Source organism: Hetaerina americana, unplaced genomic scaffold (genome assembly GCF_022747635.1).
Source record: "Hetaerina americana unplaced genomic scaffold, ioHetAmer1.1.p SCAF_5, whole genome shotgun sequence".
NCBI classification, from domain to species: domain Eukaryota; kingdom Metazoa; phylum Arthropoda; class Insecta; order Odonata; family Calopterygidae; genus Hetaerina; species Hetaerina americana.
In genome coordinates, this window is record NW_027287095.1 from 60,213,038 (window position 1) to 60,234,442 (window position 21,405).

Consider the following 21,405-nt stretch of genomic DNA (forward strand, 5'->3'; position numbering starts at 1 on the left):
AATATATCCAATTCCATGTTAGTACAAACAACATAATTTATCTAAAAACAATTTTTAAATAAAAATGAATTAAATTTACATACAAATGAGAACAGAATTTTTAAAAAGGTCAGTGAAATTGTTATTAATATAAGGGTAAATAATATTCATTAGGGTCGCCAGGTTAGGCCCCTGGGGTAGGGTTTGACTACTGACCGGAGGGCCCGGGTTCGATTCCCGGGCCTATCTGGGCACCCTCAGCTCTACTTAAAGGAGAGGGTGAGGCACAGGCTCCCCCACCCTGATGTGTGAATTTCACATGCCGTTGGGCTTAGTACAGGGTGAACTCTACCATCACCTAGCGAACTGCCCTTCGAGTTGATTAATGTTTTTATGATTTTTATGATATGCATCGTCATTATATTGGGCTTTAATTTGTTTTCGTAGATTTCTACTGCGAGTGAAGTCAATTTATAGTATTTAAAAATTATTGAATGCAAATTTCGTCATTGTTTCCTACCGACTTTATGGTGCATGTTTCGAATTTTAAGTTAGTGAACATTTTATTCATCATATGGACGGTTACACATGATTTGGTCATTTCTATTGAAGTACGATTCAACGGCCTGCTATGTATAGATAAATTGTATGCCTGTTCTGCATTTTTGGTCTAAATGTAAAATTTAAAAAACTTCCACCATTAAAACAGTAAAAACTGCTGCCCAGTGCAATTGCTATTATCGAATTAAAAATGGCACACTTTCCACAGCAACCTTTTACGAATTTGTTTAAACTAGAAAAGTCGCATATGTCTGTTTCACTTTCTATGCAAACATATTTTGACGAGTCTTACAGACGTGGCCTCCGTGAAAAGTATTTCGACGATAGTGAGAAGAAGAACAAATGTATGATTTTTCCAATTGAAATTTCTCTTCCTGCATCGTTTCTTTAGAATAGTCCATTCTGGCTCTTTGAAATTTCCACAATGCATGATAACTCATATTCTTGTTGCGTTTAAGTGTATGGAGTGAACCAAATGCGCCGTTTGCCAGTCTATCATGGGCAATTCATGGTACTGTGCATTATATAGTGCTCAAGAGGAATTTTGATATTTTGTTTAAAAGAATGGGAGAATTTTATGACAATGCAGAGTTCGTTTTTGACATCGTCAATCCCCTATTAAATTTGCGATCGTTATAATTTTTATAACGTTGGTCACACTGCTGAACACTTTCCATGCTCTATGGTATATTCATTATTATGATATTTTCAAGTGCGAAAGAAGACAGAATATCTATTACTTGATTTTCATCACTAACCATGATTTCCTTTCCTTTCAATGATTAGTGGTTTACATGCAGTTCTTTTGAGATCTATCATAAGTAATGAATGCGAATTTTGTCATTCTTTTTAACCGCCTATTGTGTAGGTCGAATTTTAATTTAGTGAACGGGCTCTTCATGCCTCTACGAAAAACGCTCGTTGACAGATCATTGGAATTAAGGCAACACCAAACGGGCCACTAAATATGGATAAATTGAATACCTGTTCAGGATTTTTTGATCTAAATATAAAATTTAATAAAGCTTCTATCAAGAAAACAGTAGAAATGGCTAAACAGTGTATGTATGGTATATTTATCGTTGACTCGGAGGGCAATTAGTATTCGAATTAATGCAAGTGCTCCACATTACAGTGGGATACAATGTTATAGCTCTTGACACTCGTCTAGAAGAATCGGCATTCGAAGTTAAAAAGAAGAAAAAGGGAGAGCCACGTGACATCACAGATATTGTTCCAGCACCGGCTAATTTGGATGATATTTTGGGTGTGAGTTTTTATGCGAATATTTATTAATACAACGAGTGCCATGTTTATTCTTTATGTTTCTATTCCGACTACTTCGCCGTTTCCAGGAATCTCAGACCAACATTAAGATTCTCCATCGTCTCACTGTGGAATTTGGCAATTCCCTTCAGGCGCATAAGCTGGTACGTTCAAAATTTTAATTTTTTTGGTTTGTTTCTATTTCAATGACAATTTTTGTTTCCACTCTCAGGCGCAGTCAGAAAATTTCAAAAAATATGAGATCGTAGCTGTCATTCCAATGTCACAAAGCGCTTTTCAGGTAAGTTGTCTATTTCTATTATTCATACCAAGTTCAAGGGATAAAGAAACTTTGATAATTGTGTTCTTTCTAGTATTCATGCTCAAACCTGGACGTCGATATAATTACCTTCAATCCTGAGGATCTACCTCAGTTCCGTATAACGAGAAAAATGTACACCATGGCAACAGACAGAGGAGTATATTTTGAACTTATGTATTCACCAGCCATACATGATTCCACGCCCAGAAGAAATATTGTGTCATTGTCTCACGTGTATCACGCAGTTGGAAAGTCGCAGGTAATTAGCGATATATTTATAATAGAAATTAGTTCCATTATTTTTTCAGTCAATTTTTTCCTGTATGCATGTTCATAAAGGCTTGTTGTGTCTTCTCAGATGCTGTAGAATTGTGTATTTAAATTAGATAAAATTTAAAACGCTGTCTAACCAAGACCAAATTTGGAATTGGGGCGGCAAAATACTTACTAGTTCAATTTGTTGACTTAGAAGTACTCGATATTACACAGATAGCGCTATTTTGTTAAGAAATATGCAATGATCCTGCTGACCTTCTCACTTAGCATCCAAACAGCTCATTTGATCAAGAACCCCATCCTATTTAACAAAAAGATAGAAATCCATTCATCCATTCCCTTGGTAACTGCAAGATTGACTTCTCGCCTATTATCACAATTAGGAGTCCACAGATTTGAATCTCACCGAGATGGAGTTTTCACAGAATAAGAAAAAACTCAAAGATGCCTGTGTTTTCTATCACTACTGAAATTCCTCCAAACTTTGATTTCATCATTGTTAAAAAAAATGCTTATTTTGTCGTTACAATACTTTCCCTAAATTTTACCCCAATGACCATTTTGATTTTAAATAATTCAAAGACTTTTTCACTGTTCCTATCATGCTTTAATTTGTCCTCTCCGACATTGTTCCAGTAACCCTTCATATTTATTAAGAATCTAATTATCTATTTTTTCTGACAATATATCTTCTACCTATATAACTAGGATTGATCCTGTAATGCACTCAACAGTGACTAACTGATTGATTTGGTAAATATAGGGTGATAATTATTATTAAGAATAATATACTGTTCTCCGGACTACAACCTTAACATAGTGGAAGGGCTTGAATGTTCCGATGACTCCCAGAGCTGTGCTGGCGGGATTAATAATAATTGCTCCTGGTAGGGCCACCCATGCCAGATAGGTCGAGGGTTAGGAGCCAGACGAAAGGTAGTCCACGCAGCGTCTGTTCCTCAGTGAGGCGGCTGCAATGGCGTCTGACCCCAGTGGGGCGGCCAGTAAGTGATGGTGTCACGTTAAAAACACTATTTAGGAAGGCAACGGGAAACCACCTCAGTTATCATTTCCAAGATTTAAATGATGGACAATACAGAGATTTTGAGTCCTGGCAACTATGATGCTCGGCCCAATCAGCCATGTGTCGTGCCCGGCAGCAGTGGAGGCAAGGCTTCTGCAGTCGTCATCCCACGAAACCCTTGCAAAGGAAAACTGGCAGCAGCAGGACAAAAGCAGGAGAAGAAGACCAAATTAGACCTGTTGTCTATGCAAGGTGAGATAGAAGGATAGCGGGGATTACTGGAGTGATAATTATAGAATAATATACAGCGCCGGGGACGAGAGCCAACGATGGGTTACCATAGTATTAAATGAAGAGGTAGGAAGAAGGGTAGTTAACATAGAGCAGGTAATGGATAGATTATTAATAGTAGAGATAAAAGCAGAACCTATTAACTTGGTTATTATTCAGGTTTACATACCGAGCAACCATAAGGAAGAAGAGGTCGATAGGATATACGATCAGTTGGAGGACATGTTCGCATGTGTTCCTGCAGGGAAACATTTGATAGTGATGGGGGATTGGAATGTGACAGTAGGCGAAGGAAGAGAGGGTGATGAGTTGGGGGACTAGGTTAAGGCACGAGGAATGACCGCGGGGAGAAAGCAGTTGAGTTCTGCAGAAGACAGGGGTTAGTCATCACCAACACTTGGTTTAGACACCGCAAAAGACGGAGGTATACATGGAAAATGCCAGGTGACTCATAGAGGTATGAGCTGGATTATATTCTTGTTAGACACAGGTTTAGGAACAGTGTGATAAATTCACACAGCTTCCCAGGAGCGGATGCGGACTCTGACCACAATTTAGTTGTTATGAAATGTAGCGTACGTTTCAAAAAGATAACGCAGGGGCAGCGGGTTAGAAAATGGAACTTGGAAGCATTAAATGGATTTAAAAGGAAGGAGTACCTACATGCGGTAGAGGAAATCATGGAGGATGGTAGAGGGCTAAGTACTATCGTAGAAGAATGGGAAAATATCAAGTAAGGGTTATCTTAAGCCGCGGAAGACACTATTGGAACCATTAACGCGAAAAGGACTGGGAAACCATGGATCATGGATGAGATGATTACAAAGATGGATGAGCGGAGAAAATGGAAGAATGTAAATTCAGAATTAGGCAAAATGAAGTACAAAGAGTTAAATAATAAATTGAGGCGGGCAACAAATAAAGCAAAAGAAGCACGGTAGAAGATGCAGTGTGAGGATATGGAAAGTCTGCAGAGGAAGGGTGAAATTGGTGCGCTGTACAGCAAAGTTAAATCTTTATCGGGAAGAAAGAAAGGAAGATCTATGCTAACAGTTAGAGATAGGGCGGGTAAGATAATAGTTGACACTGGAAAGATCCAAGAGAGATGGTAGGAAAATATAGAAGAACTGTATAGTAAAGAACTTAGACCAACAAAGTTAGACATAGAAAAGGAACATGACGTAGAGGAATTTAGCTTAAGTCCAGATTTTCTTACAGACATGTAGCAGAAGATAATATTTTGAAACCTTTTATCACATATGTTGTTCTTTCCTTTCCCCTTAACCTCCCTTTCTCTCTCTCTCAGCTCTGGCCCTCCCTTTGAACATCCATGAACGTTGCACATCAGTATGCCACACTTTAGTGAAATGCATCACACGCTTGTCTAATACAAACATTTGCACAATGCCGCCTATTCCTCCTAGTTCTCAGCAAAGAAGTGAAACAAGCTGTTTACAGGCATTAGTACTGCAACCTGAAATGGACTTGGTTAATGCATCATAGTGGAAGCAGATGGCTAGAGGTTGGTTCTTAACTGTGCTCTGAGCTACGAAGCCAGTCCTGCAATTGTCTCCTTAGAATTGCAGAATGCCTGTATCATAAAACTGCAGACACTGACTCCTGTGGCATCCATTTTCCTATCTCCGTCCTTCTCCCCTCTTTCTCTTACCCCCACCATTTCACAACAACTGAACTATCTTTACCTCTACACCCTACAACCACGATCTGAAAATGATGTTCATTGGTTCCTATAAGACATGCTAGTAACAAGTATGGAACACGTCACAACATCTGCTCATATTCTATGCAGACACAACTGAGTGGATATTACAGAGTCAGCATGTATCTCAAAATAAAAAAATAAGTACCTTGACAGAATAAAAAACAAAACCGGCATCAGGACCAGTAACAAGCGAATTTTCATAGTTATTCATGAAGACAATCATTTACCTAGAGAAAGAAACATGAATTCATCAACTGTATAGCATTGATGATCACAAAGGAATTGATAGTATACGCTTAAATTACAAAAAATTATCTGTTTCACTTAATTTCCTTGGTAGTTCTTTCAAGAATTTCAGACCAGCATATTCAGGGTTCTTAGCAAATATGGATTTATTGTGGGCAGTTATTCTTAAGTCATTACCACCTCTTGTGCTGTACCTATGTACACCAGCATTTGTTTTCAGAGTGAACTTGGCTTTGTTTTGCTGCAAAAATATTATGGCATGGAATACATAAAAATAGGGAAGAGTTTGAATGTTGAATCTGTTAAAGTAAGGTCTATACCTGCTTGCTCTTGGAAATTTCCCTAGCATTCTTACCGCCCATTTTTGTAGTGAAGAGAGGTGCATGAAATGATATGAGTGCCCCCACATGGCAATGCCATTTTTCAGTCTTCTGTGAATAAATGTATAAAACAGGGAAGTAGCAGTGTCAAACAGGGTCACAATTTTTCTCAGGGGGTAGCATCCTGTGACAAAAGTTAATGGCCTGACGTTAAAATGACAAGTGATGTTTCCAAAGAAGTTTTATTATTTAACAAATCGTCTTTAATTTTAATACATTTCATCCACTATTGTCCCAGTGGCATTATATTGTTTCTGTAGCATTCTTTTAAAATTGCTGCAAGGTACTCGTCTACAGCTGCAATCGCCTCTTGTTTGGATGAAAAACTTTGACCAGGGTGGAAAATTTTGAGTTTTTGGAAGAGGTGGAGGAGTCTGAGGGAGCCAAATCTAGGTAATAGGGTGGATGTTCCAGCAAGTCGTAGCACAACTCCCTCAATTTTCCCATCACCAAGACTCATTAGTGGGCAGGTCCATTATCCTAATGGAAAATGCTTTTTTTTTTACTCTCTGCAAGCCAGGTCTGCTTTCATGAATTTTGGCCCCCAGTTTCATGATAATCATTTATCATTTGCCCTACTCTCTATCTTTTTGTTTATGATCCTAAGGACAACTTAAGCTGCGTGGGATATCAATCTTATTGTCCTGTAGTCCTCACATGATGTAGCCTTAACCTTTTTAGGAATAGGAACTAATACTGATCTCACAAAGTGTTCCGGCCAGATTCCATCCTCATAGATACTACGAATCGGCTCATATCTACATCTACATAATACCCCGCAAGCTGCCGCAAGGGCGTGTGGCGGGGGGTGTTAGGTCACCAACTGTAAAAAGAAAAAATACCACATGCAAAAAAACAACACGGAAAATTACACCCACAGCAGCGCACACACTCATGCAAAAATCCCTTCATCCAATACTCATGCAAACACATATACCGCAAAACAACTAAAAAACTGCACCCCATGATGCAGCACGAAAGCCATCCTACAACACGGAAGCCAGGACACAACAAGCAAGAAATTGAAACATCACTACCACATGAAAATGCACCACGAAACACTCTACCCCCAAAGAGTCTGTAAAAGGCAGGGAATGCGACCCAACGTTGCAGGTAGCAGGAATTTCCCCCGCGGAGAGGGACGAGGGATTGAAAGGGAAACTTAAAAACAGATGAACAGAACACGAATGAGGTCATTTGGAAAAAATGTGTTACTATAACAAAACACGTAAGGTTAGTGAAAGAGCATGCATTTAAATACAACTAATTATTTTTTAGACGCTGAGGGTGGCAAGTGGAATTTTTGCTATGTATAACCCTGCAGTGCTATCCCGTATTGTCTGTGGGAAGAAGGAGTCCTTGAGTCGGCTAGTTCTGGCATCTATTTCCCGAATTTTATATACATGATCCAAGCGACCAATGTATGTAGGAGTACGAATAATCTGCGAGACCTCGGTGCTGAAACATGCGGATCTGAATTTATTTAATAATTTCAGTCTTGCATTGAATCGTCTCTCTTCTAATGATTCCCACCCCAAATCCATGAGCATTTCGGTGACGCTTTGCGTTTTATTGTAGGAATTTTTTACAAAACGGGCTGCCCGGCGTTGAACCTTCTCAATTTCCCGAATGAGACCTTTTTCACTCGGATCCCACACGCTGCATGCGTATTCTAAATGAGGTCTTACAAGAGCGTGGTAACAACGTTCCTTGACCTTCGAGTCACTTTTGCCGACAATGCATCTAATGAATCCCAATTTTTTATATGCTTGACCGCAGACTTTACATATGTGAGTCCCCCAAGTTAAGTCTTTTGTGAATGTGACACCTAGGTATTTTACCGTATCAACTACTGCTAGGTCACCTCCAGCTGATTTGTAAGCAAATCCTGTTGATCTTTTAAAGAAATTTACCACTGAACATTTATTATAATTTAGAGTCAATCCCCAGTTAGAACACCATTTAGTAATGCAATCTAAATCCTGCGCTAGAATAAAACGATCCTCATCCCCACCCAATTCGGCTGGTTTGTTCCTCTATGGAGTATTGGCAGATTTGTCTGTTTCACTCGCCACATGGGCGTAAGGACATCCGCACGGTCCCGGGCACGTAGATGGGCGTAAATTTTGGCGTGAGGCTTCGGACCTGTGGACCAACTCAGAACTCATATAGTATAGCCTCTTCCTCCCACATTTTCCAAAATATTTCATTAGCTCCGCAGGAATGTTATCCACCACCACGGCCTTTATTAGTTTCATCTCCCTTAATGTTCTAGCTTAAGTTCAGATGTTGTTCTTCTGATGTGTGAATTTCACACATCTTCGGGCTTAGGTCTGGGTGAACCTACCTACCAACTCCATCATCTACCCAACCGACCTTCGGGCTGATTACTGTGGTTTTGGTTTAAAATACAAGGAATCCATATCAATCTTTCTTGGAAGTCAACTCTTTTGAATTTGCTAGCAAATAGTTTGCTGCTCCGAATAACTTTTTTAACTTTTTGGAGGTAACATAATAGCAAAATTTTGAATGCATTATACTATCCCCTATAACGCTCTCAAAAGTATATTGTCAAAACTTGACACTAGGAATTGAAAGTGGGTATAAGTTATTTCAATTCTAGAGTGAACGATTTTATAACTCATGATGTGGTATTCCATTTTTCCTATCACTATGGGAAATTGTGTATTAATTGGAATAAAAGTATTAAAAAGGTTTTTTTTATTTTTTCAGAACATTGTTGTTACCAGTAATGCAGAAAGCCCTTATGATTTACGAGGACCATATGATGTTATCAATTTGTATCCTTAATGAACATTGATTAGTTGAAGTTATCGTGTTGTTAAAATAGCTAACCTACTCAATTTCATAGATCATAAGAGATTCAGTACACAATTGTAACTACATATTTAAATAAGTGTAATTCATATTTTCATTTTTAAGATTTTTGAAAGCATGTGATTTTGAATGGTATTCTTTATAGCATATATGAATATGCATGCACCTTTTGATTACCCATAGAGTTGTACTAGAGAGAGCATAAGCATTAGTTATTGGATGCAAACCCATACCAGATCAATTTCTGATTAAGAACCAGATGCTAGATATTCAAGAAGTTCTCTCGGGTTTCCCACCAGGTCAGGGGTCATGTTGCAGTACACCGACGTTTCGAAGGCTGACTCTGCCATCGTCTTCAGGGTGACTCCACTATAACTTCACCCTGAAGACGATGGCAGAGTCAGCCTTCGAAACGTCGGTGTACTGCAACCTGACCCGGTGGGAAACCCGAGAGAACTTCTTGAATACCATACGCCGGGAAAACCTGAGATCCTTCAGATGCTAGATAGTTTGTTCATCTCAGTCAATAAGCCAGGTAACTGATGATCGACTTAGCACATTATTTGTGTACTGTTTAAAATCATTGAATGGCTGCTTGAAATTATACATGTAGTTTTTAATGCTGCCCTTTGGTAAGTATTCTTATTTTGAACCCATGCACCCCAGAAAAACTATGATCTGCATGCCTTAATAGTTGAACCTTGATATATTATTCTATGAGAGACTGGGATAAAGTCATGAATGAAAATGTGCAGGGAAAATAATATTTGAAATAGAACTTAGACATCCACTTAGAAATATTAATGACATAAAAATATTACAATTATAAAAGGTTGAATCTGATCATGATCTTAAAAGAAACATTTTATATTTGAAAAATCTTAATTTTGTTTATTTTTGGGCAAGTCTTCAATTTACATTTATTTTTGAGGGTCTCGGTTTGATCCCACCAATTATTGTTCTAATGTAAAAATGTTGTATTCATTTGAATTGCCTTTTGGATATGTGTGGAAAAGTGACTTCAGTTTCTGTAAAGGTAGTAATAAGTTATTCTTCTTCCTTGTCTTTGTTTCTGTCTACTTTGCTAAACCTGTCTGATGTCACACCTACTCGTACATATTGACAGTATTGTCAGTCAGTGCCAATGTCTGGTCAACCTCGACAAAAGATTCAGAATCAATTTAGAATAATATGGGGTACGAGCTAATCCCATCTGCTGTCATTATCGAAATCATATGCATTCACTTCGTCTTTATTTCCTAATGGTGATATTGCAGGTAGATTGCCATGTATATTTTGTGAAGCAGTTTTTAAAATTGTAGTTAGCTTAGCCTGTTGTCAAAAGGTAAAGCATGGATTGAAGGGTGTCATTCTTAGTAGAACTTCTGAAAATATTTATGTCTGTATTCATCAGGCAAACTGCCTTTCGAATGAGTTGTTTTTGAGATTATACTTTGTGTGTGCCATACAATTATCGACAAAAAACTACATTTTATGGTATTGTGCTCCGATATTGACATAAATACTCAACAGAAAAAGTGGCCATACATGCTTTTCTATTTGAATGGCATTTCACTGGTCCTGAAACTCTGTCACAGTCATCTACTAATTTCTACTGCCATCACCATTTATGCTAAGGAAATTGAGATTCTCAGAAAACTTTCTATCCTGGCAGAATTGGTTATTTGTTGTGAGTGTGCATGGGCATTTATCTGTAAAATTAACCTCTTTCATCAGTACATATGATATGTACCCCGCAAGCAACTTGGGCAGCTGTTGGTATATGGTTTGGTTGCTTCAGTATTAATAACAGCTCTTTCAGCAGTCTTCTTATACACAAAGTCGTGATGATGTTTGAATAGTGTGAGCCAATATTATGATGTCATAAATTTCTCGATGCCAAATGCTCTCTGCTACAGGTATGTGCTTAGCTTTTTCCATAATTATGTTGCAATCGATTAAAATTTTTGCAGCCTGTGACTGCTGACTGCAACCTGTGACCAGGTGAAGAGGATGGATTCAAACCGACTGTATGTTTACACTCCTTTTCTGTCTTCTTTGGTACTTAACCACACTTTGCTCTTTGTTCATGTCTCATAAAATGTCTTCATTGTTGGGCAACTGAGGGGTTATTAGGGTAAACAAATTTATGACTGCTAAAAGGAAATAAACAATGTTGAATGAAGACAATGCTGTCAACCTCTCAATTTGAAACCATTCATCTGATGATGAGGTAAGGGACACCCTTACATAGATGCACATCTCTAACCCGTGATTGACTTAATGGTTCAGTTTTACCATCAAACTCACGAAGTATCATCTATTCAATATAGCTGACCTGGAATGTTGTAGTCTCAAGATGGATCAGATGTGTGTGCGTTCTCAAAATTGGTGTTAAAAATAATTAATTGGGAAAAATTGTTGGGTTGAATCTGAAAATTCTGAATGATGAGTATGGGAAAATGATACTTTGAGGAATGATGAATGTGGTATAATTGAACATAGTTTGCATGACATTTATTTCGGAACATGAACTAGTTGGAAGGGCATCCAGCACTCTTTGTTCTTCTTGTTAACATTACACCAACCCTTGTCCTACCTATTTCATCTTTCTATCTTACAATTATATCGAGATACATTTCGAGGAAGAATGCATTTATCTTTCTTTTTCTGCTTCTGTGATTTGTCTCTCTCAGGATATGAGATTAGAGCTTTTGACATTGTTTAATTATGCACATGTAGAAAAATGCCCTAGATTTTAAATAGCAGGCAATTAGATTATGATCTGGGATGCTAAATGCTATTTCTGCCAGAGAAAAAGATCACATGAGAGACTAATATTAATTTTCAGTGAAAGAAAGCTCTTTATATTTTTTTTTGGTTTCTTCTGATTAAAACTCAAATGATATAAATTCTACTATTCTGTAATTTCCAAAATAAAATAAATTTTATTGGTCCCAGGACTTAACAGAGTAAAATAGGACATCAGAGGACAAACAAATAGCTGTTTCAGTGTTCTGGAGACTCGAGACACTCTTCCACACTATAGTAGCATTTATCTATCAGAAAATGCCTAAGATATTTCTTCAATGTATCCCTAGAAGGAGCAAATTTTATGCCTGGTGTCAGATAGTTGAAAATGTTGATGGCCACATGAGAGGGATTCTTATGATATAAAGCAGAAGAGTGGCAGAATAAAAATGCATCAACACACTGTTGAGTATTATGCCTATGTACTGGAGCATTGGTGATTAGTTATTTCATATTATCCGTCATAAACATACATAAGTAATGAATAAATTTTAAAAAATTAATAAGGCATTGATGTTAAATTTTGCCATTAAACTAATTTATCTGATTTTGTTAAGTCATTGACAATGTGATGTTATTTTCCAGAATATTTAATGTCAGATATCACATATTTTGTGTAAATGTTTACACTCATCAAAACATGATTTATTTTACTGCTCAAGTATTTTAGTTTTTCTTTATATTTGAATCCATAAAGGCATGGTGCAGATTTTACATTTCTGTGAGTGGTAAATGACTTCATGCAATAAATATGCAATATATGTTGATTGATGGCCTATGGTAAAACAAATTGTTCTTAATCCAATACATATTTTTATATATATTCATTCATTTCCAATGGTGATGCACAGCAGTTGATGTATTACATATTTTGATGTACGGTGACATGAAAAGTACAAATGGTACAATTGTAGCTTATTAAATCCTATGGAATAATAGATTGAAAAGGTTGAATTCAATCATGTAAGGAATTAAAAGTGAAGGCCTTCTTCTTTAAAGAGTATATTATAAAGTAAATTCAATGCATGGAAAATGTATGGCAAGGTCAGGACCCACTAGTTTGTTGTGTCATTACTTGCAGTTTTTTTCCTTGTCCTTTAAAACTTGTTTCGTCTGTAGTATGCACTACTGGGTCTTTATTAACCCTAATATTTTAAAAACTGATTGGCTTATTAATTTTCTTAGCACATTTAGATGCTTGATATTTGGTATGACTGAAGAATCGGCAAAGCATGCAATCAGTGACTCCTGTAGAAGATTATACATTCGCTCAGGTAAGTGAAACCTTTTTTTTTTTGTATATTTGAGGAAGGTCGCTTATTCCATTTGTTTGAACGAATGTTTCTTTTTTGAAATATTTTAAAATGGAGGGTTATATTCTCAGCCACACAGAGGATATATTAGGGCTTATGAAAAACAAACAGCAAGATCTTAAAATATATGATATGGTATTATCTAATTTTGTGGATTTTTTCCATGTTGTTTGAACATAGTTACAATGTTTCACTAATGTTATATCATTAGAAAATAGTAAACTATATAATGCCCCAGCAAATTCTTGCTGAAGCCCCATGATAATTTGCAATATTAAAATGCCAAAAAGTAAAATGTACCACTGCAGTCCCATGTGCCAATTTATGATGGTGTAACAGGATTCCTGATACATTTTGGTCACCAGAAGTCATGTATTATTGGTTATACCTCTTGCATTTAGTTCGAACAGTGTGAAGGGGTATCCTTCTACGCTAGTGGACGTTAGGAAAAATTACACTCGAGCGTTAAACTCAACGGGTTTATTATCGAAACGGATTTACAGAGGGTGATCGTACAGCTTGCTTCTTCATTCGCGGCAGACTGACTCTCCCGCCCGACGTCCACCTTTCTCTGTCGTAGCGACGCCGTGTCCCCCTGGTTGTACTTTCCGGAACTTGTAACAAATAAGTTCCGCCGTGCGTTCCGTCTGCTCTCCTTGCGCCGCCACAAGTGTAATGGATGCATGCATATATGCTTGCACTCCTTATGCTTCTTCCTTTTATAGCATGTGCCTTCTGAAATGGCTTTTTGTAGGGTATATATGTTCATAGAAGACTGACGCCATAACAACTGTGAAAGCTAGAATTTATAACATAATTTTGAGGAACCAGTGAAACAGTTGTGAAATCAAAGTTTGTGTAAAATTGGAGGAAAAATATTTTGAAACATCTTTTGATGTTTAATGCCTCACTGTATTATCATAAAACTATGAAAGTGAAAGTATCCATTTTTGTGTGCAAACAAGTCCATTAGGTATAAATAAATAGGTCCCGTCACTGAAAATTTTGAAATACATAGGTACAGCATCTTCTATAGAAATGAGATTTTTGATAAATTTGGGCAATATCCACTGCTTTTATTTAGCAATGTGTTATTTACCTGGAATATTATGTTATCCATTGCTAATATCTAAACTATTGAAGGTCTCAAAGTAAAACACTGCTTTTCCTTTGAGTCCTTCATATGGCATTCCTTTAGTAATTTAAGCATAAATCAAAAAATTTTCTCAAAAATGACATGTAACTTGACCCATGCTTGAGAATTTAATTTAAATCTATTTATCCTCGGCTTTGCCATTTCTCAAAATTCCTCTTCTTGTTTATAATTGATCTTTACCCATCTCACCTCCCTGTAATCATTTTCATTTCTTAATTAATTTTACTTAATATAAAGCTTGCCATCAGTATTTTTCAGATTCTTAAAATACTCTATTAGTCATTGAGTTCACATTCTTTATAGTTAATCTCCTCTCCTTTTATCCTTAATTTCAATGGCTTTGCCATGTCCTCTTGCCCCATTTCTAGAACAGAATACATATTCCTCTAAAAGAATATGGCAAATTCTCAAATTCTGCCACACACATCATTGCGATACGTTTTTTCTATAAATTTGACATTTATTTTGTCCCATGAGTGCATTTTATGTTTGTACCTTTCAAGTCTCCTAGCTTGTACCAGCAATCCTCTGAAATGCCACTTTCCTAATTTATATAGGAACTACAAGTTTTCATTCCACTGAAGCACCACATTTCTCATAGGAACCCATTTTTGTGTACATTTTCAATTCTTCTTTAACAAATTTTTTTTTCTTCTTAGGTGCTCATTCATTAAAATTGTCTGCAGCAGTCTTCAGTTGGCTAACTTGCCTGCTTTTTTCAATTCCATGTAATTGGTACGGTTCCATTGTCTGTTATGTATCTCTTTCCCTCCAAGTTGTCTAATTAAAACGTTGTTGCATCGAATATGCTCCTGAATCTCATCCTTTCGTCCCCTCTCCAAATGCATTACATTCCCTTACTCTCTGATAAACGTTTTCATTTGTTATTTGTCATTCCAACTGTTTGTGTGTATTCTCCAGTAGTATCACTGCTCAAAGGACTCAAGTCTTCATTTTGCAACCATTCCTACCTTCTATCAACACATCATGATGGGCAACTCTACATCTATGTTTTTAGTGAACCTATCCTTTTACACATGCTGATGATGTTTGTAATAAATAGGCATATCTTATTATTGAATGCAATTATTATTTGCCTTAATCCTACTCTTTATTTCTTTCTTGCTTCTCCCATCGTTAGAGATTCTGATTAGAAGATAAGTAAATTCATTAGCCTTCTCCAGTGTTGGTTTATTCATCATCACTTTGACTTCAGTATTTACTTGTCTGTCGCAGTTATTTCGACAATAATGCCATCTGTAATTTTTCCAAACACCACTGATCTTCCATATTATTATCTGTAAAATATGAGGTTATTTAAATGGTAGGATTAAAATTTTCCTTCAGTTTTAAATTGCCCAAGAAATTATTTGCATTCTAATAAAAAATAGGTATATTCTATATATATATATATACCTATATATATATATATATATTATATATATAGGTATATATAGGTAAAATAGATAGGTTCAGATGAAAGAGACTCCATTCTTGGGATGTCACCGCATAGGTTGTTTTTCTGACAACAGTTTCGCCTGTATAGGTATATTTTGTTTACATTTTTACTTCTTCAGAGTAGAGTTGCCTTTCATGGAGTCATTTCTATAAAAAGTGTATTTTGTGTATGGGAAATATTTGAGATGGTTAAAGTTATGTAATAATTTGGTGTATGTATAGGCCAGTGCTCTCTAGTTTTCCCTTTGAATGTAGTATTGTGGAATGTGAAGTATTAGCTTACCTGTGTTTTGTGACTATATTTGTTGGAAAAACTGATAGATTTTAGGCATTTGCTAAATTTAATTGACTCGTGACCATATTTATGTTGGAATATTAACATTATATGTATGTGTTATAAAACAAAGTTGCAAACAGTTTCAAATAAGAGAAAGCTATGTAATTAAACATTGTGCATTCCAAAGCTCCTTTTCATTCCTTAGATAATTTTCCCCAAGCAATAACCAAGGATTTTTGTAAAGTATTTTCTCATATTAATATAATTTTTCTAATATTAATAAGTCTTATATATGCTGCTGATATTCTAGCTGTTTTTAAGTAATTATGGGTGAGTTTGAATAAACAGCATGTTATTTTGTAGTGTCCCCTATACTTTTCATAGGTGTGGCAGTCCAGTGGTTAGAGCCCTGGGCTACTGACCTGAGTACCTGGGTTTGATTCTGGATGACACTGTTAGGCACCCTCATCTTCCCCCAAGCTGTATGATTTTTTTGGTACCATGTCTTCTCGTGAAACCACGATTGGATTAGGGAAAGGAACTGGTCCCCCTACCCTGATGTTTGAATTTCACGTGCTGTATAGGGCTTAGAATTTTTAGTTATTTATCATCTTTTATAGGGGCAAGGTTGAGTCTATATATATTCCTCCCTTCTTACACCTGAACCCTAAACATAACATTGAAGATGGTTAGAAACACCTATGCCCTAGGTGGCGGAAAACCTACCTATGAGGGAATTGAACCGGAGACTTTGAGGTTGAGAGGCCAGAACGTCCCCCCACCATCACTAGGACCGGCTAGTATTAAGTTAACTCTCCCCTTGTCTATCAAACCAAAGAGCCTGTTATTTATTATTATTATGGTGGTCTACCATTACAGATTTAAGGTTTTGGAATAACAAATGGACTGTTCTAAGCCTCACCTAACACAAAACAATATGACGCCCCACTTTGTAATGAGCCCTTATTCAATTCCACATACTTTTTACGCTTCCCTTATTCCATCCAGCACATTTCTTCTTTACCTTTCCTTACCTTGATTGTCTAACTTCCTTTCCGTAATTATCGTTGTCTTTATCATTTCACAACCTATGAAAAGCGTCCTATTTTCTTGCTGCTGTTGAATTTCTCTGTAACGGCCTTACTCCTACTCTGCCTGGTGGTTGATTACTGTGTCTTAATGTTTTTAATTAGATATGAAGGTAAACAAGGTCTATTGGTATGCATAACATTAACAGAAGAGTATGCATAAAAATATGGACAAAATATTTGCTCAAATAATTGGGGAGGTGATTGGTGATTTATCGATATTTTTGCTCAAATCGACTCAATCTTTGTAGCCGTGCCATCTTATGAATGAAATTTAACATCCTGAAACCTCTATTTGGTATTATCTTGGATTGAATGATTGTTATCAGAGCGTAAAAATGAACTATATTATTAGTTAACCTGCCAGGTAACCCTGCAAACTCAGTTAATGTATTCCCGCTCACCTTGAATACGTGTAAGAATTTTATAAATTTTGTTCATGGCACTCTTTCTCTCTCTCCAACCTATTTCGCGATACTCAATGCATATGGGGCAAATTTTTATTTGGGTGAATTTTCCACCAGAACCTCTGTAATCAACCAGAAGGCTTCTTTTTAACAGTGGAGGTGGGAGCTTGCCCAAAAGCCAGAGACATAGGACATCAGAGATTCATACGCATTGTGTAGGGATTGAAGTTTCCTGCCCATGTCACTCCTCAAGTTTCCAATTGTTCTGGCATTAAAAAAATTGTACTGCTTTGAATTTAGGTGAGGTTTTCCAATGGCATGACCTCAAAACCTGGACAGAGGAAGACAGAAGTAAGCATTTACTGAATGTTGAAAAGATCAGAGCTAGCGTCAATTTTGCCACTGCTTAATTGGTGTAGTAGTGGAAACGAATATGCATGCTTCTTTATGTGCCAAGTCTGATCAAAATGTGGAATTTTATAGTAATATGTTTCTTGGAAAGGAAATGCATGGAGTAATGTCTGGTCATCTGAACAGTGCCTTCCTACAGAAGGATAACTTTTTGTTTTTTCCATATCTATAATTATTATTCATTAATCCAGTTTGATATTATTACACTACTTTGGGGGTAGACTATATCACATCTCCATTATAGGCTGTTTACATAGAAGGCATGTTATTAGAATTAAACATTTATTAATAAAATTGATGTTTTAAAATTGACCTCATTGTGAATGAGTAATTGTCGGGAGATAAGTCTTTGTATCAGCATTTGGGATGTACATGAAAAGAGAAGTGTTGGTGATCGTTCTTATTTGATTAATATATCACATTCACAGGATTTCATTACTGCTTAATTTATTTTTCATTGATTTTATTCCTTTTGTTTGTAGTTAGCAGACGCTGTGGGAAAGCAGTGGTTTGGGTAAGCAGAATACCATCATCGGATGAAGAAGGATCTTCAACAGGTGATGATGAATTGTTTTCCGAAGCCTCATGCTCATCAGGGAAAAGAAAAGGACCAGTGTTGTGTGTTAGTGACAATGATAGTGATGATGAAGGACCATCTTCTGACATTGCAGGAAAGTTATCAGCTAGTAAGGAAGCAGGACAGCTTCTGAATCGTTCTAAGTCGGGAAAAAGAATGAAATCCATCTCTTAGACATTCTTGAAAATAAATGATGTTGTGGTTAAAGTGTATTAATTCATAATACATCATTGTCATGTTCACCTTGAGTTACATTACTTCATCCTTAACCCAATTTTTACATAGAGTACCCTTAGGTGTTTATTTTCATCGAGATCTGATCGGACGGATGTGCTGGCTGTCAACCTTTTGAAATTATTTGAATGATTTTGAATTAGGGAGCTATCTAAGCTGCCCACACTTGTGAAGACCAAAATATTTTGCGTTAAATATTTACTACAATAGAGCAAGATTTTTAAAGGTCTGAAGTGGACAATATTTAGAATTTTTAATTGTAGTTGGCTAAAATAACTGATTTCGTAGCTTCATAAAATGACGGCAGATTTTCATTATCAGAATAGTGTGCTAACGTACTTTAGCTTGTTAAATACAGATGACTTAATCGCGTTCTTTTGTATGACTGATGGTTGGTTAACGCAAGCAGTTTACAGTGCCTTTCATTCATTCAATTCGATTGAACAATAAATCGTTTTTCTTCTTAAGGTTGCGCAGTAGTTAGTTCATATTGAGGTCGCAGGTTGCAGCACCTGTCGGTTGTCGACCGCCGTGTCAATTTTAATTGGGCGTTATTGTCTTATGATTGGCTCTTAATTAAAGCAGAGAATATAGAGACCGTGTATCATTTCGAAATTTTTCAAATTTTAATGAATAATTATAACTATTCATTCTAATGCCATCAATGGAATTATCAGATAGAAAGAAATTATAATCCGGGTTCTTCCTCCGATGCTTAGTTGCTATTGGCTGTTGGCAATCCGCATTCTCTACAAACTTCCGCAACATGTTCTGCGATTGGTTGACCGCTCCGGTACAGGGAGTGCTTTCGGTATTATTGTAGCCAATGGGAATGGCGTTTTCGATATGAGGTAGGCAAGTTCACATGATACCGTACGATATGTGCGAGAAAATGTTTAGAAATCTTTAAATTTGTTGTTTTTGAAGATAACCATGCATCACCAGTTATCTCGTAAGTATTTCTGTATTGACTATTGATGCTTTGTAAACCGTTCTCATTTTTACGTCGATCGAGATCGCGATGTATACACTCATTGTGTACTCACGGGTCTTGCAAGTATTGAACGTATAGAGGCACCCAAGCCGAAAGAGGACACTTCGAATGGCGTTCACTAAAGTTCATTGTTCTCTCGGCCATAATGAAATCGAAAATTTTTGTAGTCTCTCACACGGAAGGTCTGTGGGGTAATATTCGCATTATTAATGCTTAATTTGTTCTTCAGTATTACTCCGAAGTTGTTAGTCACTTAAAGTATAATCGGCCGGTGTCCTTTGACAGCTGAGCAAAAGTTTATTTTATTTTGGACCACTCCTCGTTGTATTCTGCATTTGCAATGAGACTTGATGTTTTGTATACTCTCTATAATGATTTATTGTTTATATGTTGACTGTTGGTGGTTTTCAGTTGAGACCATTTAGTGATATTTGTTCATAATTGCTTATGTAAAGGGTGTCATAAATTGGCCCATTTTTTATGTTTTCTGTTTTCTTTTTAAATATCTATCCAAGCTATTAAGGTGTTTGGTGACATAAATCCTCTTTGGATGTTTTATCAAAATTACGTTGTTTCCGATTGGCTTTTGATTTTCTTTTCGTTCTGTATTAAATACCCTAACATAGGTATGTGGATTGTAGTGATCATCGTACAGTGTTTTCGAAAATTCTTCGTTACCTTGGATATAATGAATAACTTCATTGTGTGATGATTTCATATTCTACGCATGTTTGTGTTCAGCATATTTGCGTGGATTACTAGTTTTTTATGGTGGTGTAAAGTGTGTGTTGTCTGGTGGAAGATTGGAAGTTCTTCGAACGCCTGTGCAGAAGATTGATTGGGTTGGACCTGGCGGGAGAAGCTGTTGCGATTATGGTAACCTGAAATGGTTTACGAAAACATAAGCGTATAGCTTTTCCCCTAGGTCCGCCTTCTGAGCAGCGGAAAGGATCCTCCTCCAAGGAAATTTTATTTGTAATAATACTCGACAGTGATGGACCACCATCGTGTGTTTTCTTTTTGTTATTTGTAAACACTGAGGATATGTTGTGCTTTTCTCCTAAGTGCGCCAAGTATTGGCTGATGTTTTGTTGGAATAGAATGTGATATTGGGGAATTTTGCGTAATTTTCGCGAATTTTACGCAAACCCATTTGGGTTTTGATAAATTTAACTTTTAATCCTAATATACGTGTCAAGTGATAGATTGGATATGTTATGAAACAGTATTTGAGGTCGAAAATGCCAATGCATCTGTGAATTATCAAATAAAGACGGATTTTCCAGTTTTTATCCATTTTGATGGAATTAATAGTAGGACTGCCAATTAAAACGCCAGGCACAAGAGTACATTGGTGCCTGTATAACTTGCTATTCTTGCGGCGCTGTTAATCTTTTACATGTATACTTCATTCAAATGAAAATGTTGTGGGAAAATTGAATCTAGTTCAGAAATGAATTTTAATTTGAGCGCGGATAGTTTTACCAAGGTTTTTACATCGACCGTTAGAAGTTTGTTGAAGTCGTAGGAAAACAATTACAAGGGTTTAGAAAATGTCTAGGAAAGTATCGACACAATATATTCAACTTTAATATTCGTATTTTTATCCTCCGTTCAGTTTAAATTCTCTGTGCTTATATGTATATTTAGATAGTGAATGCTGAAAACGCGTAACTAATTATTTAGGACGCCGGTTGTGATAACGCTCGGCACAAATTGGATGGAAATTATGTTGAACCATTCCTTTCCTAGAGAGGGAAGTGTAGTTTGTTA

General features: G+C 36.6%; 2 protein-coding genes across 7 annotated transcripts in view; both read left to right on the plus strand.

Moving 5' to 3' along the window:
- The first annotated feature begins 1,255 nt into the window (after nt 1-1,255).
- Rpp30 (ribonuclease P protein subunit Rpp30) lies at nt 1,256-18,646 on the plus strand. Its single transcript, XM_071592018.1, has 8 exons — nt 1,256-1,601; nt 1,676-1,809; nt 1,896-1,970; nt 2,039-2,107; nt 2,181-2,387; nt 8,802-8,869; nt 12,912-12,991; nt 18,310-18,646. Exons 1-8 carry the CDS (start codon nt 1,508-1,510, stop codon nt 18,576-18,578), a joined length of 996 nt encoding a protein of 331 aa, XP_071448119.1. The 5' UTR covers nt 1,256-1,507; the 3' UTR covers nt 18,579-18,646.
- An 836-nt stretch (nt 18,647-19,482) lies between these two features.
- The window catches only part of kis (chromodomain helicase DNA binding protein kismet), a 118,230-nt gene continuing 116,307 nt past the window's right edge, over nt 19,483-21,405 (plus strand). For all 6 annotated transcript variants that reach the window (XM_071592892.1, XM_071592897.1, XM_071592896.1 and 3 more), the window contains exon 1: nt 19,483-19,590. The gene's annotated coding sequence lies outside the window, so the exon portion shown is untranslated. The remainder of the gene's footprint in view (nt 19,591-21,405) is intronic.